The sequence below is a fragment of the Meles meles genome, chromosome 17, assembly GCF_922984935.1.
Source record: "Meles meles chromosome 17, mMelMel3.1 paternal haplotype, whole genome shotgun sequence".
In the NCBI taxonomy this organism is placed as follows: domain Eukaryota; kingdom Metazoa; phylum Chordata; class Mammalia; order Carnivora; family Mustelidae; genus Meles; species Meles meles.
The window spans coordinates 41,744,481-41,758,428 of record NC_060082.1 but is presented as its reverse complement, the minus strand read 5'-3'; the positions used below and the strand labels follow the sequence as shown (position 1 = coordinate 41,758,428).

The 13,948-nt window shown below is 38.6% G+C and overlaps 1 protein-coding gene across 4 annotated transcripts in view; it reads right to left on the bottom strand.

Moving 5' to 3' along the window:
- RABGAP1L (RAB GTPase activating protein 1 like) overlaps positions 1–13,948 on the bottom strand; it is a 762,787-nt gene that overhangs the window by 210,014 nt on the left and 538,825 nt on the right. For all 4 annotated transcript variants that reach the window (XM_045983134.1, XM_045983136.1, XM_045983137.1 and 1 more), the window contains exon 18: positions 7,097–7,138. In XM_045983134.1, coding sequence (XP_045839090.1) covers positions 7,097–7,138 — 42 coding nt within the window. The remainder of the gene's footprint in view (positions 1–7,096; positions 7,139–13,948) is intronic.

Here is a 13,948-nt window from a genome sequence, read left to right as displayed (position 1 = left end):
GATACAAAAATACTAATTCAAAGGAATATACAAACACACACTGGTATTTACAGCAGCATTATAGACAACAGACAAGTTATGAAGTAGTCCAAGTGTTCATTGACTGATGAATGGATAAAGAAGATGTAGTGCACACACATGTACACACACACACACACACACACTGGACTATTTCTCAGCCATCAAAAAAAGAATGAAATCTTGCCATTTGCAACAACAAAAAAATCGAGTCAGAAATTATTATGCTAAGTGAAATATGTCAGTTGGAGAAAGACAAGCACCACATGATTTCACTTATATGTGGAATTTCAGAAAGAAAACAAATGGGTAAAGGAAAAAAATAAGAGAGAGAGGCAAAGCAAGAAACAGACTCTTTCCTATAGAAAGCAAGCTGATGGTTACCAGAGGGGAGGTGGGAGGGGGATGGGTGAAATAGGCGATGGGGATTAAGGAGACACTGATGGTGAGCACCGGCTGTTGTACGGAAATGCTGAATCACTACTGTATTGAAACTAATATTACACTGCATGTTAACTAAGTGGAATTTAAATAAACACTTTTTTTAAAAAAGAAAAAATGTGGTACACACACACACACACACACACACACACACCCCAATGGAATATCATTCAGCCATAAAAAAGAATGAAATCTTGCCATTTGCAATGACATGGATGGATCTCAAGGGTATAATGCTTAGCAGAATAAGTCAGAGAAAGACAAATATATGATTTCACTCATGTCTAATTTAAGAAACAAAGGAAAAACATAAGATAGAGACAAATCAAGAAAAAGATTCCCAGTTAACCCTAGCTACCCTATTTAGCACTGCAATAACCCACCCAGAGGTCCCTTTACTCTGCTGTATTTTTCCTTTTTCCCACACACTATTACTTTTCATATACAATATTTATATATGTTATGTTTCTTGTTTATTAACTGTATACTGTTAGAACATAGGCTGATGGAGGCAAGTATTTTTGTTATTCTAGCTCATTGATCTAGTCAAGTACACAGAATAGTGTCTATTGCTGAATAGGCGTTTGGTCAATATTTGTTCAATAGTGAATAATAAAATCTGTTTTAAAAACAATACTCTGGGGGCACCTGGGTGGCTCAGTGGGTTAAAGCCTCTGCCTTCGGCTCAGGTCATGATCCCAGGGTCCTGGGATCGAGCCCCACATCGGGCTCTCTGCTCCACAGGGAGCCTGCTTCCTCCTCTCTCTCTGCCTGCCTCTCTGACTAGTTGTGATTTCTCTCTGTCAAATAAATAAAATATAAAAAAATAAAAATAAAAATAAAAACAATACTCTGGGCGGGGGGGGGGGGGAGGCGCCTGGGTAGCACGGTTCGTTAAGCATCCGATTTTTGGTTTCGGTTCATGTCGTGATCTCAGGGTCATGGGAATCAAGCCCAGCATTGGGCTCCACGCTCAGCATGGAGTCTGTTTAAAGATTCTCTCTTCCTCTCTCTTTGCCTCTCCCCCTCTCTCAAACAAATAAATAAATCTTTAAAAACAAAACAAAATACAGGGTTCTCTGGTGACAATGTGGGACTGGCTAGGACAGTGGTCATGAGCAGCTGGAGAAAGAGCAGACATCCCTTTCTCGCAGCTCCACTACTAACACCCAAGTCTAAGCCACCATCTTCTCTTATCCATCACACTCCAGCCATAGACTTTCTTTCACTTTCTTAATCCAATAAAAATCCTCTTTAAGGCTTTCATATTTGCTTCTTCTGCCTAGAAGTCTCATTCCCCAGATTTTGGCATGCTAGCTACTTCTTTGCATTCAATTATCAGCTCGAATACCATCCCTCAGATCACCTTCGTTGACAATTGAAAGAAGGGAGCTCCCATCACTCTGCATCAACATCATTCTCCTTCAGAAACCTCAACATATGCTAACACAACTATGTTTTTTTAAGTACTATCTGTCCTTCATCGGAACACAAGCTCTGAGAATGCAGGATCCTTCCTTAGCAATACTTTATCTCCAGGGCCTAGAAAAGTGCCTAGCACTTGGTAGGTGTTCAATACTATACTACTGAAAGAGGTCACTGCAACAGTCCAGGTCAGAAGGTGTGGCAGCCTAACCACCAAAATGGGAAGATTCTAAAAATTCTTATGAAGTAGAATCAACATTAGCTGATTGCCAGTAGGGGATTAAGAAAAGAAAAACATTAAGGATAACTTGTGGGTTTCTCCTTTGAGCAGCTGGGTAGTGCCTTCATTGAGGTGAGGATTACTGGAGGAGGCAAAGGGCTGGGAGGGTGTTATCAGTGCAGCTTTGGCTTTTGGATTTGATGTGCCTCTGAAATGTCCAAGCAGACATGTAAGTCCATGGCCAAATATTTGGATCTGGGGTAAATATAAAGATGAGAATGAACATTTATAGATGAAAGCAGGGAAATGAACAAGATCAGCCAAGGAAGAAGCAGCAAGTGAGTTCCTAGAGGCCAGAGCTCTGAGAAACTCCAAGTTAATGACTAGAGGAAAAAAACAAAGCAAACAAAAGTAAAATGAGAAGATGAGAGGGAGATAAAAAATAAGACAGAAGCCATGGGAGAATGTTTCAGAAAAGGGGAAGTGTTATGTCTTTATGCTCTTTGAATAACTGCTGAGAAATCAGGTAAGATAAAAATGGAAACATGTCCACTGATTTTGTTAGTGACTCCATCGAAAAAGCTTCAATACGGGGTGCCTGGGTGGCTCAGATGGTTTAAGTGTCTAACTCTTGATTTTGGCTCAGGTCATGATCTCAGGGTCCTGAGATTGAGCCTTGTGCTGGCTGTGCACTGGGCATGGAGCCTGATTAAGATTTTTTTCTTTCTTCCTCTGTTCTTCCCTGCCCCCTCAAAAAACAAAACAAAACAAAACACAACAAACAAACAAACCAAAAAACACACAAAAAACCAACCAACCAAGCAAACAAAAACTTCAATAAAATGGCAAGGAAAAAACCACAGTGGTGAGGTTGAAAAGCCAAAACCATCAAAGAGATGCTTCAAGAACTTTTATGTAATATAAAAGCTCATCCAAGCTAGGGATCATTCTTCTAAAATTTAGCCATGATCAACTAGCTTCCCTAAAAAAAACACCACCACCAACAACAAAAAAACTAGATGTTCCCAAATGGAAGAACATGGGACTCTTCAGAACTGTCTGAAGTATTTTGTTTATTACAATGCCACAAATTAGTATCATAACTTACTTTTTAAGCTGCATTGTTTTACAACTTGCTTTCACTGTCCATAAAAGCACATATTTAGAAATTCTGTTTTTTCAAGAGTATGGAGAAAATGCACTCTCATATCGCTAGTAGAAAGCAACTTGGCAATGTCCATCAAAAATTCAAATGTGATTGCAGTCTGACCCAGCAATGACATCCTCAAAGTTTATCCAAAAGACATCATTAAATAAGTATGCAAAGATGGAAATTTAAGGATGTTTGTTTAATAGGAGAAGTCTGGAAACAAATGCCCATAAAAATTAAATATAAAACTGGCTAAGTAAAATTATGGTACACACAATAAGATACTAATCAGTGATTAAAAAAGCTAAGGCAGCTCTATGTGTAATAACCATTCCTGGGTGCACTGATTTTCATACTTACAAATTGCCAGGCACCAATCATTAAACCCTAACAATCCTATGAGACAGACATTACTAATATCCCCATTTTAAAGATAGGGAAATGGTAATTTATCTAAGATTGCAACATAAACTGTGGGAGATGGGATTTGAACTCAAGTGGTCTGGCTCCAGCATCCATGCTTTTAATCACGACATGGCTGTAGTGACACAGAAGATAGTCACAACATATTAGTAAATGAAAAAGAGTATTGTTCATCAGCATTTTTTGAAAGAAAATAATATGTTCATCTTCATACACTATTCCTCTGGGTTTATCTCCTATCTCCCACCTTCTTAATTACAATCCTCAAGCCCATATTAAAAATATATATGTACACAGAAATGTACAAAGCTAATGAATGCTTATATATTCATAGACCAATGCATGGGAGGAAGATTTTATAATGAATTTTTATTACAGTTACCTCTAGGGATGGAATTATGAGTGGGTTTTCTTTATCTCTGTAATAAGACACAAAATGAGCTGGGAGGAGGGGGGAGAAAAACATTCCATCGTTTACTTTTTTTTTTTTTTAAGGTAATCTCTACACCCAATGTGGGGCTTGAAATCACAACCCCAAGATCAAGAGTTATATCCTCCACCAACTGGGCCAGCCAGGCAACCCCTGTCATACACCTTTTTTTTTTTTTTTAAGATTTTATTTATTTATTTGGGAGAGTGACAGAGACAGCACAAGCAGGAGGAGGGGCAGAAGGAGAGAGACAAGCAGACTCACCACTGAGTGGGAAGCCCGAAGAGGGGCTTGATTCTAGGACCCTGAGATCATGACCTGGAGCTGAAGACAGACAATTGACTAAGCCACCCAGGTGCCCCCACCCCTGTCACTAACTTTTGACAATTGTTTGACTGCAAAGAATCTATTCTGATAAAAAATTCTCTGGCAACATGAAGTGGCTAAGAATAATTCTGAGTGATCATCTCTAATCTATTATAATATGCTATACATGGTGACTATAGACTATTTCATATAGCAAATGAATTAGATTGGGAGAAATGATGGACACTGCCAATATCCTACATGATCTGATGATATCGCCTACTATAATGAACCATTCCTTTAGCTCAATGGCTTTCTAGTTCCTTGGCAGACTATTTCTAACCCAAAAGAAAGCGGCTCCCATTCAGAAAGCAGGTGTCTTTAAATCATACTGAGCAACAGAGACCTTCACTTATATTTATGCTGTTTAAAAATATAATAAATCCAGCTTTGCCATTACTAAGACTAAAGACTTTAAGCAACCTGAGGCCTTGGCTCCCTCAGTTATAAACTGCAGGAGAGAATGAAGTAGTTTTCTCTGGTTAACATAATCCACAGCTCTCTTACAAGTAACATCTGGACATTTAATGTATGCGAATGGATTACTTATGCTGCATTCATAAGCTCTTTGAACTACCCGTAAGTTTGTTATTTTTATGTAAATAAATATACATTCTTCTATGTGGCTTATTAGATTAGAAGCTAAATGCTAGTCAGTTTCACATATTTTGGGATATTCTTTTTCCGGGTGGAGGCAATCAGATCAATTTGGTACACTTCAATCAGCCTATATATACCGTCTCTGGTGGGGTCAGCTCCCGGATTCAGACAAGGAAGGGATATAAATCTCCCAATAGTAGTGACAAAGCTCTCCTTTTAATCTTCTCTAACTAGGCAAATTCTGCAAGATACTAGGTGAGCACCCATGTATTTCTAGAGAGGATTCAAAAGTCTTTCTGCCCAGTGGCCCGAGAATGTCCTCTGCAAAGGCCATACTGGGTTAACATGAGTAAAAATGCAATCACACCAAAAAAATCTGTCAATCAGGAAGCTAATTTCTCAGACAGATACAGTATTACGCTGACTAAAGCTCCAATATCCAGACAGGAAATCTGGGGTTAACCCAAAAGACAGACTAAGTGTGTGCTGAGAGCACCAGTAAAGAAGAGTCACCAAAAAAATGAGGAAGTTGCATTTTGGGAAGGATAGTAACTGAGGCTTAAAAACAAATTAGACATGATAGGAAAAATCATCACTTTGTTGGACTTCCTTCTTACACTTCCTTTATGACAAAGTATTGTTTTTAGTCTGAATTACATAATACTGTCACTGCTTAGGCATTCTAAAAGTCTCATTCCAGCCCTATACTGAAAAGCATCTTAGAAAGTTTTAATTCATCCCAACAACAACAAAAAAAATTAGAGGTAGAGATCCAGGACTTCACTAAAACATACATACACATATATTTTTATTATTTTACTGAAAATTTTAAAAATATCTTCCTAACTTCTAAAATAACTTTGGTATAAGAATTGTTCACATCTAAACTCCAAACGATTTAATGAACAATTTAAACTACAATTTATGAACGTCACAAAACACAAATGTTTAACAGAATAAGAGGCGAGGCGTACACCCCACTTCTTGATGTACATTGGACTCATATATGTCTTGTCTTGGTTCTGGATCAAGGTATTTAAGTACAGAGGCTCTCCTAAAATACCAAGCAGCCCTCTGAAGACCTCCAGTCATTCTCTTTTGGGAAATTGGAAGAATGATGGGGAATCTAGAAAGTGAGTTTGCCTTGTGAATACAAGAGTAGTCACAATAATGATAGCTAGCATTTATTAGGCAATAAAAATTTCTAGACACTATGTTAACTATTTTTTATGTATCATCGTACTGAATTCTTACAACAATTCCATAAATTAGTTTCTATTATTATCTCAAAACTCAGAGTCTGAGCACTTAGAGTAATTTACCCAAGGTCACACACCAGAGCTGAAATTAGAAACGAAGCTGTCTGGGTCCAGAGTCTGCAGTTTTAACAACTATGTTTTACTGGGAAGAGGTGGGCCTGCATTTTGTTTTAAATAAATAAGGCAATTATCGCTTTAAGTAACAATGTCACCTCTGACTGAAAGACAAAAACTGACTGGATTACTTTCACCAATTTTGCAGCAAATGTCTTGCTGTTACCACACTGTTAAAGCTCCACTGATACGTTGATATAAAATTCAACAAGGTAATTATAATTGAATTCTAAAGTGTCTTGTAAATCTCTAGCTGTCGAAGTGCAAATTGAAATGTAGCAGTTTCTTTTTTAGTCGGTACACTATAAAAGCTTTCTAATAATTCAATTCTATGTTTAGGTACCTCCAGGGATGTTATTGTGGTAAGAAGTATTTTAAGAAAAAGGCTGGCATCATTCTGACAGAAAACAGTTTTTAACTTTTTCTCTTACATCATCCAACTCGTATGAATGAAAACCACCTTACATGTTACTGAAAGGAGTGCTGGGATAGCAAAATTAAATAGATTATAAGAAAAGTAAAGAAACAAACAACAAAGGATGGGAGGAGAATCAGGGTTTTCGGGGAAGTCTTTTTTGGAATTCAAGAATCTAGACCCAGTCAAAGGCTAATTTGAATTTTGCCCAATTTCAAGATCAAAACAGACTTACCTTTAGGAGAGCCAAGGCTACATTAAAGATTATATTCAAACCCTGAAACAGAAAAAGAGTCTAAGTTAATATTGCTACATAAATCATTATTTTAGTCAGTATTTTCCCATCCATCTTTACTAAAATCCCTACTTGCTTTCATCTTCACATACAGTAATAAACCATGAGATTTTCTTTTTTTTTTTGAAAGGTACTTTCCTTCTCTGACAGGCTTACTGCAAATTTTTGGTGCTACTTAATGTTCACATAAAATTGTTGTTTCTACAATAAATTACTTTCCCTCAATCCTTCAATCAATTATTCACTAAACTATTTTTCCTTCAATTTCTGGATTATCTTCATGGGTCTACAGTTTGTGAAAGTTCAGTTTTTTGATCAAGGTGGCCGTGATGCAGAAGTGTAACATTATTAATTGAAATTCCCAAGTCCCAATATGTACATCTTGGTTAAATGGCCAGCAACAGACAAAACAAAACAAAACGGAACAGTGTTGCTGATAACTGGGACAGATTGTGTGAGGGGAGTTGTAAGCATCACACTGGATTTCCACTACTGTTCTTACTATTTTAGTGTTTGCTTTCAAATAGTATTTGTACAACTAGAGGTGTAATTAGGGGCTATGTGTTAGACTTTCTTTTCCTTTTTTTCTTGCGGAAAACCAAATATCTCTTTAGGAATACACAAACAGTTTGTTTAGAAGATATCCTGGAACTGAATTTTGAGCTCTGAGTTCAGCCCAGTGACTCTGAAGAGCTGTTGAGATGTTAAATTCAAAATATAGGAAATTTTAAATGCTCAAGATGACACAATCAGAAACAAAGTTGCCATGCTCTTTCCTTGCCATGATGGTCATCATACATGGGAAGAAAGATCTTTCAAGTATGAGTTGACACCAGGGTCTCTACACGTGCCCTCTTCATCTCAGTCACAGACACAGTCTGCCTGCCTTTTGGATACAGAGCTTGTGCCAGGTGTATTACACAGAGAACTTGTAACAAACCATCTTTTTCCTGTCTCCAAAATCAGAAGTGAGGATTAAGACTAGGTACTCAGAGTGAATTCTTGTTATAATCTGCTGATCTTTCACAGTCACCTACCTAAAATATGATTTAATGGAAGAAGGGATGAATGAGAAATACAAAATATTTCATTGGAGGTTTAGGGTTTATTCAGTTAATTCTTTAAGAAACCAAAAGCAGGAGGAAGTATAACAAGGCCAAGAGACAAAACCAAATCAACACAGATCATTACCACACAATGCAATGAGTCTGGACTAGTCTTGATCACAATTTAACAATTAGAAAAAGGAAGACTATTATAGATCAAAAAACTTGGGTTAATATTAAGCAAAAAAATTTTTTTTCTTTTCAAGACTTTAAGTAATTTCTACACCCAATGTGGGGCTTGAGCCTACAACCCTGAGATCAAAAGTGGCAAGTTCCACTGACTGAGCCAGCCCGGTGCCCCCCAAATTTGGCTTCCTCATCTACTAGCTGCTGCCCACTGCTGTCCAAACCTTCAGTCTAAACCTGCAGGCCTGCCCCACCTACCCCACCCCACGTCAGAGCTGCCTGGCAGTGGTGAACTGTTACAACCTGAACGCTTATCAACCTGCCAGTAGGACTAAGTCCACAATGTCTCTGGATCTTGTTTTTCTAGTCACTGCTTAAAAATGTAAGCCCCTCTAGTCTCCAGTTCTCTAATCCTTACCATGCTCTGGTCCTTTCTCCTAAATCAGTCTGCCACCCCACTTCTCCCTCCCAAATTCCTTCCATGTTCAACCAGCTTTGCTATATTCTCAAACTCTTTGCTTTCAGAGGAATAGTGAAATCTCACTAATTCTCTACCAACATCTATTGTGATTTCCATTTTTCAGAATGTGCCTAAGGTCAAAAATGTTTATTTAGTAGAAGGCAAGGATCCCCTAAAACTTTAATGTCTAGTTTAAGGGAATTTTCACCATTCAGTACTGGTATAATATACATAGTAAGTGCTTATTTGAGGACCAAATGATTAAACTATACTAGCTATCCCAAAGTTTATGAGATTTATTCCTTTCCCTGTGGACCCAACTAGACCAGTTTATAGAATCATCATCAAATCACAGTAAGAAACCGTTTTCTTCAATTATCTCAAAGTCAAATAATTAATGAACAAGTGACCTATGAAAAATACTAAGAACTTAGAAATTTAAAAAAAGACCTCTGAATAATCAAAATAGCTCTAATACCACAAAAATTTATTCAAATTTTAATTTCATATACATGTCAACTTACTTTGGTGATATGGTTTTATAGTTTACAGATATCAAAAGTAGCAAAGTAAAAGACAAAGTGTCTGGTAGATGGGATTAGAGACAAACAGCCTACAGAGACAGCTGTCAGAACGAAACTATTAGATCTGACAGAAATAGAAGATAATACTTTTCTAAAAGTTACAAAACATATAGTTGTCTGGGCCCATTTAGTGGAGCCAATAATTTCTATAGTTTACATTGGTTCATAATGATAATCCAACAGCATTAACGTTCAAAATACTGTGCTTAAGAAGGAAGCACAGCGTGTGTTTTAAATAAAAAGATAATTTCTAGTTTGGGAAGCTAAAGAGGTACCTTTCAGTTACCAGAAATAATTTATATATGTAACCTCTTTAAACCATTTCAGAGTAATAAGATATGACCTCATTTGCTTATCGAAGCTCTGGACATTATCCATAAAAATAAAGACAAGACTTCACATAGGAAAGTGTGGCCAGACTACACAAACAAGATACTTCAGACCACTAAGTTGTTGGAAATCAGGGAAAATGTGCTATTCTACCAAATTCTTTATTTCACTAGAAAAATGTACCCTGGGGGCACCTGCATGGCTCAGATGGTTGGGCGTCTGCCTTTGGCTTGGGTCCTGGTCTCCAGGTCCTCGGATTGAGCACTGTGTCAGGCTCCCTGCTTGGTGGAGAATCTGCTTCTCCCTATCCCTCTGCCACTCCCCCTGCCTGTGCTGTCTCTCTCAAATGAATAAATAAAATCTTAAAAAAGAAAAAGAAAAAGAAAAAGAAAATGTATCCTGATTTCTTAAGAGGAGACTTAGACTTTCTTAAGAAGGCAACCTTAGTTGGGTATTTTCTTTTAAATAAGGCTTATTCTCATTTGGAAATATGTTTAGAGGTATCACTGAATTATGGAAACCTTCCACAGGCCAACATTCAGTCAGTTTAAAAGTGCAGCACCACACACAGGCTGATTTTAAAATGACAATGTCAATGTAAGCTTTGGTCCTCAGACTCTTAGCCAACAATGAAGTGAATTATTAGGGAACAACCCTTCACTCTTCCAAGCTACCACGAACTAAATCCTCTATTGTTACTTTATTGTCCATCCACTCTTACAGGATCCAACTGGTGACTAACTGAATTGAAATATATTTATTGAAATACATTTTTTTAAAAGATTTATTTATTTATTTGCGAGAGAGAGCGAGCGGGTAGGGGGGAGAGTTTTAAGCAAACCCCACATGTGTGGAGCTTGAGCAGGGCTCGATCCCATCACCTGAGCTGAAACCAAGGATCAGACACTTAATCAACTGTGCCAAATATATGTATATGTATATGTATATCTATATCTATATATATCTATCTATTTAAAGATTTTATTTATTTATTTGAGAGAGAGAGAAAGCACGAGAGGGGAGAAGGTCAGAGGGAGAAGCACACTCCCCATGGAGCTGGGAGCCTGAGGTGGGACTCGATCCCAGAACTTCAGGATCATGATCTGAGCCAAAGGCAGTTGCTTAACAAACTGAGCCACCCAAGCACTCTGATAAAATATATTTTAAAAAGAAAAAGATGTCGTCCATTTCAAGGTGCCTCCCATTTTCAGAAATATGTAATCAGCAGCAATTTGTTGGGTACTGAGGGGTAAACAAGCATTCCTAATAGGATTCAAAGAGTAAAACATCTGGAGAACTATTAAGGATAAAAATAACGAGTAAATATATTGTTATGGCTCCTTATTATTTATGGCACAAGGTCAAACTCCAAGTACGACATAATAAATAAGAGCCAACATCCACTGAAAATTTTCTATGTGCCAAGAGCTGAATTAATCACAGTGAAAACATGCCCTTATTTAATCCCATGACCCTAATTCTATTTTAATTTCCATCCACACTACAACTTAGTCAAAGTAAATTTCCCAAGGTCACACAGCTACAAAATGGATTTTAAACGAAGCAGTGCAATTCTAGAAGTCATTCTCTTAACCGCCAAGTTATAGAAGATAGCCCAGTGAAGAAGCGAATGAATGAATAAATCCCTCAGTTGGAGTTATTTAATGGACCCTCTAATTCCTAAAGGATTAAAGTGATTCCTTCCATTTAAAGTAAATTTTGAATGCAGAGGGTAAGGAAGATTAACAATAGGTGACTTCTACCAAAACCAAATCTTATTATTTGCCCCGTATCCAAAACACTTCCCATATGCAGCTGACTGCTTACAGGATGTGAGGCCATAAAGACTCAGCGTGCCCTGGCAAAAAGGGTCACCACCTTCCTCCAGTGACAACAGACTGAGATCGGTCTTGTGTGCACGAAGAAGTGGCTCCTTAACTGACTGGGAAGCTGCCGTTTCATAATTCAATCACAGCCTGGCAAAATCGTCACTTTGAAGAACACCTACAAGTAATTGCCCCAAATTAAATAATCTCTCCAAAGTGCAGATCATTGTGTTCCTGGGTCGGCCAACAATGGGGCACCCACAATGCTGCCTGAAGAAAGGCTGACAGCAAAGCACTCACTGAAACAAAGACACGGAACATTTGGCTCTGATGAGCAGGCAATTGTGGGCTCAGAGGGGGCTGACAGATTGTGTAGAAGCTGTCAGAAACTACGCTGACAGCGCCAAGAGCGAGTGCTGAAGACGGAGTGCCAAACAGTGCCAAGTGCGCGTCAGCGCCTGGGTCCTTCGGGATCAAAACAAAAGGGAAATAAATAGTATGTGGAAATGGAAATCCTCACAACAAGGCAGCAAGAAATGATCAAACCAGGAGTGGCTAAGGTAAATGCAGCAGGCCCACCAGACAAGCACAGCTAAAACCAGAGGAAATGTGTGCTGCTCCTTCTGAACCAAACAACATGGCACCTACCATCCCAGGAAGGAGCAAGGACTAAATGAAATAGTATATAAAAACCATATCAAAGGAACTGAGCACTTGCTAAGTACTTAGTAAATGCTAGCATATATTATTAGGTTTGCATATTTATTGCTTATCATATCTCCTTATCATAGTCTTTTTTTTTTTTAAGAGTTTATTTATTTGACACACAGAGAGAGAGAAATCACAATTAGGCAGACAGGCAGGCAGAGAGAGAAGGGGAAGCAGGCTCCCTGCTGAGCAAAGAGCCTGATGCGAGGCTCGATCCCTGAGACTATGACCTGAGCCAAAGGCAGAGGCTTTTTAACCCACTGAGCCACCCAGGTGCCCCTCACAGTCTTTTTTTTTTTTTGAGAGAGAAAGACAGAGGAGGGGCAGAGGGAGAGGGAGAGGGAGAGAGGGACTCTCAAGCGGGCTCCATGCCCAGTGCAGAGCCTGAGGCAGGGCTTGGTCTCACAACCCTTAGATAATGACCTGAGCCAAAATCAAAAGTCTGACACTTTTGGGGAACCTGGGTGGACCAGTGGGTTGAGTGGCTGGCTCTTGATTTCAGCTTAGGTCATGATCTCGGGGGCCTGGCATATGCCTGTGGATTCTCTCTCTTCCTCTCCCTCTGCCCCTCTGCTCTCCCTTGCTCTCAAATAAATAAATAAAAACAAATAAGTAAAATAAAGTTTAAAAAATGGGGGGAAAAGAGTCAGATGCTTAACTGAGCCACCCATGTGCCCCTTTCTATATATTTTTCACTTAATTCTCTCAATAATTCCATGGCATAGGTGTCACTGCTACCATTTTAAAGATGAGGAAACTGAGGTCCAGAGACATTCCTCTCTTAGTAAATTATAAACCCAGGTCTAGAACTTATGTCTGTCAGAAACAAACAAACAAACAAACAAACCCAAAACAAAAAACAAAGCAACTCCATAGTTTTTTCACTAATTCCATCTCTACTCCAACAAGACTTTGGTTGGCCATCTGTGATGAATGAAGGATGATCATCATTCTTTGACATTTATCCCATTGAGAGTTAGAGTCTTTGTCCTTGCTTCCTGGATCGGGGCAGACTGTGCTACTGCTTTGAACAAGAGAATATGGCACAAGTGAAGCCACGCCCATATTCTGGACCCAAACCTTAAGAGTACAAGCTTCCATGCCCCACCTCCTGGGGTGCTCCCTCTGGAAGGCCAGCCGCCATGTAAGTACAGTTGTACTTAGACCCCATGCTGTAAGAAGCCAAACAGAAAGGAAATGCCCCACAGGACAAGATGTCATCCATAAGAAACACAGGCTCGGGATCACCCAGGGGCCAGATATGTGAATGAAGAAGTCATCTTGGAAGTGAATCTCCATCCTTAGGTGCCCCAGTTGCTACCATGTGGATCAGAGATAAACCACACAGCTGAATCCTTCTGAAATTCCTGACTTAGGAAATTGTTAATAAAATTAATGGCTGTTTTTACTTTTAAAAACCTTTCGTTTTGAAATAATTTCAGATTTAGAAAAAAATCTTCAAAAGTAGTGCCAAGAAATTCTGCATACCTTTAACTTGCTTCATCAAATGTTAACATCCTACATAACCACAGCACAACTATTAAAAGCAAGAAAATAGTACTCAGATTTGGTCGAATGTCCCACTAATGTCCTTTTCTGGTCCAGGATTCAATCCTGGATCATGTATTACATTATGTTGTCTTATCTCCCGA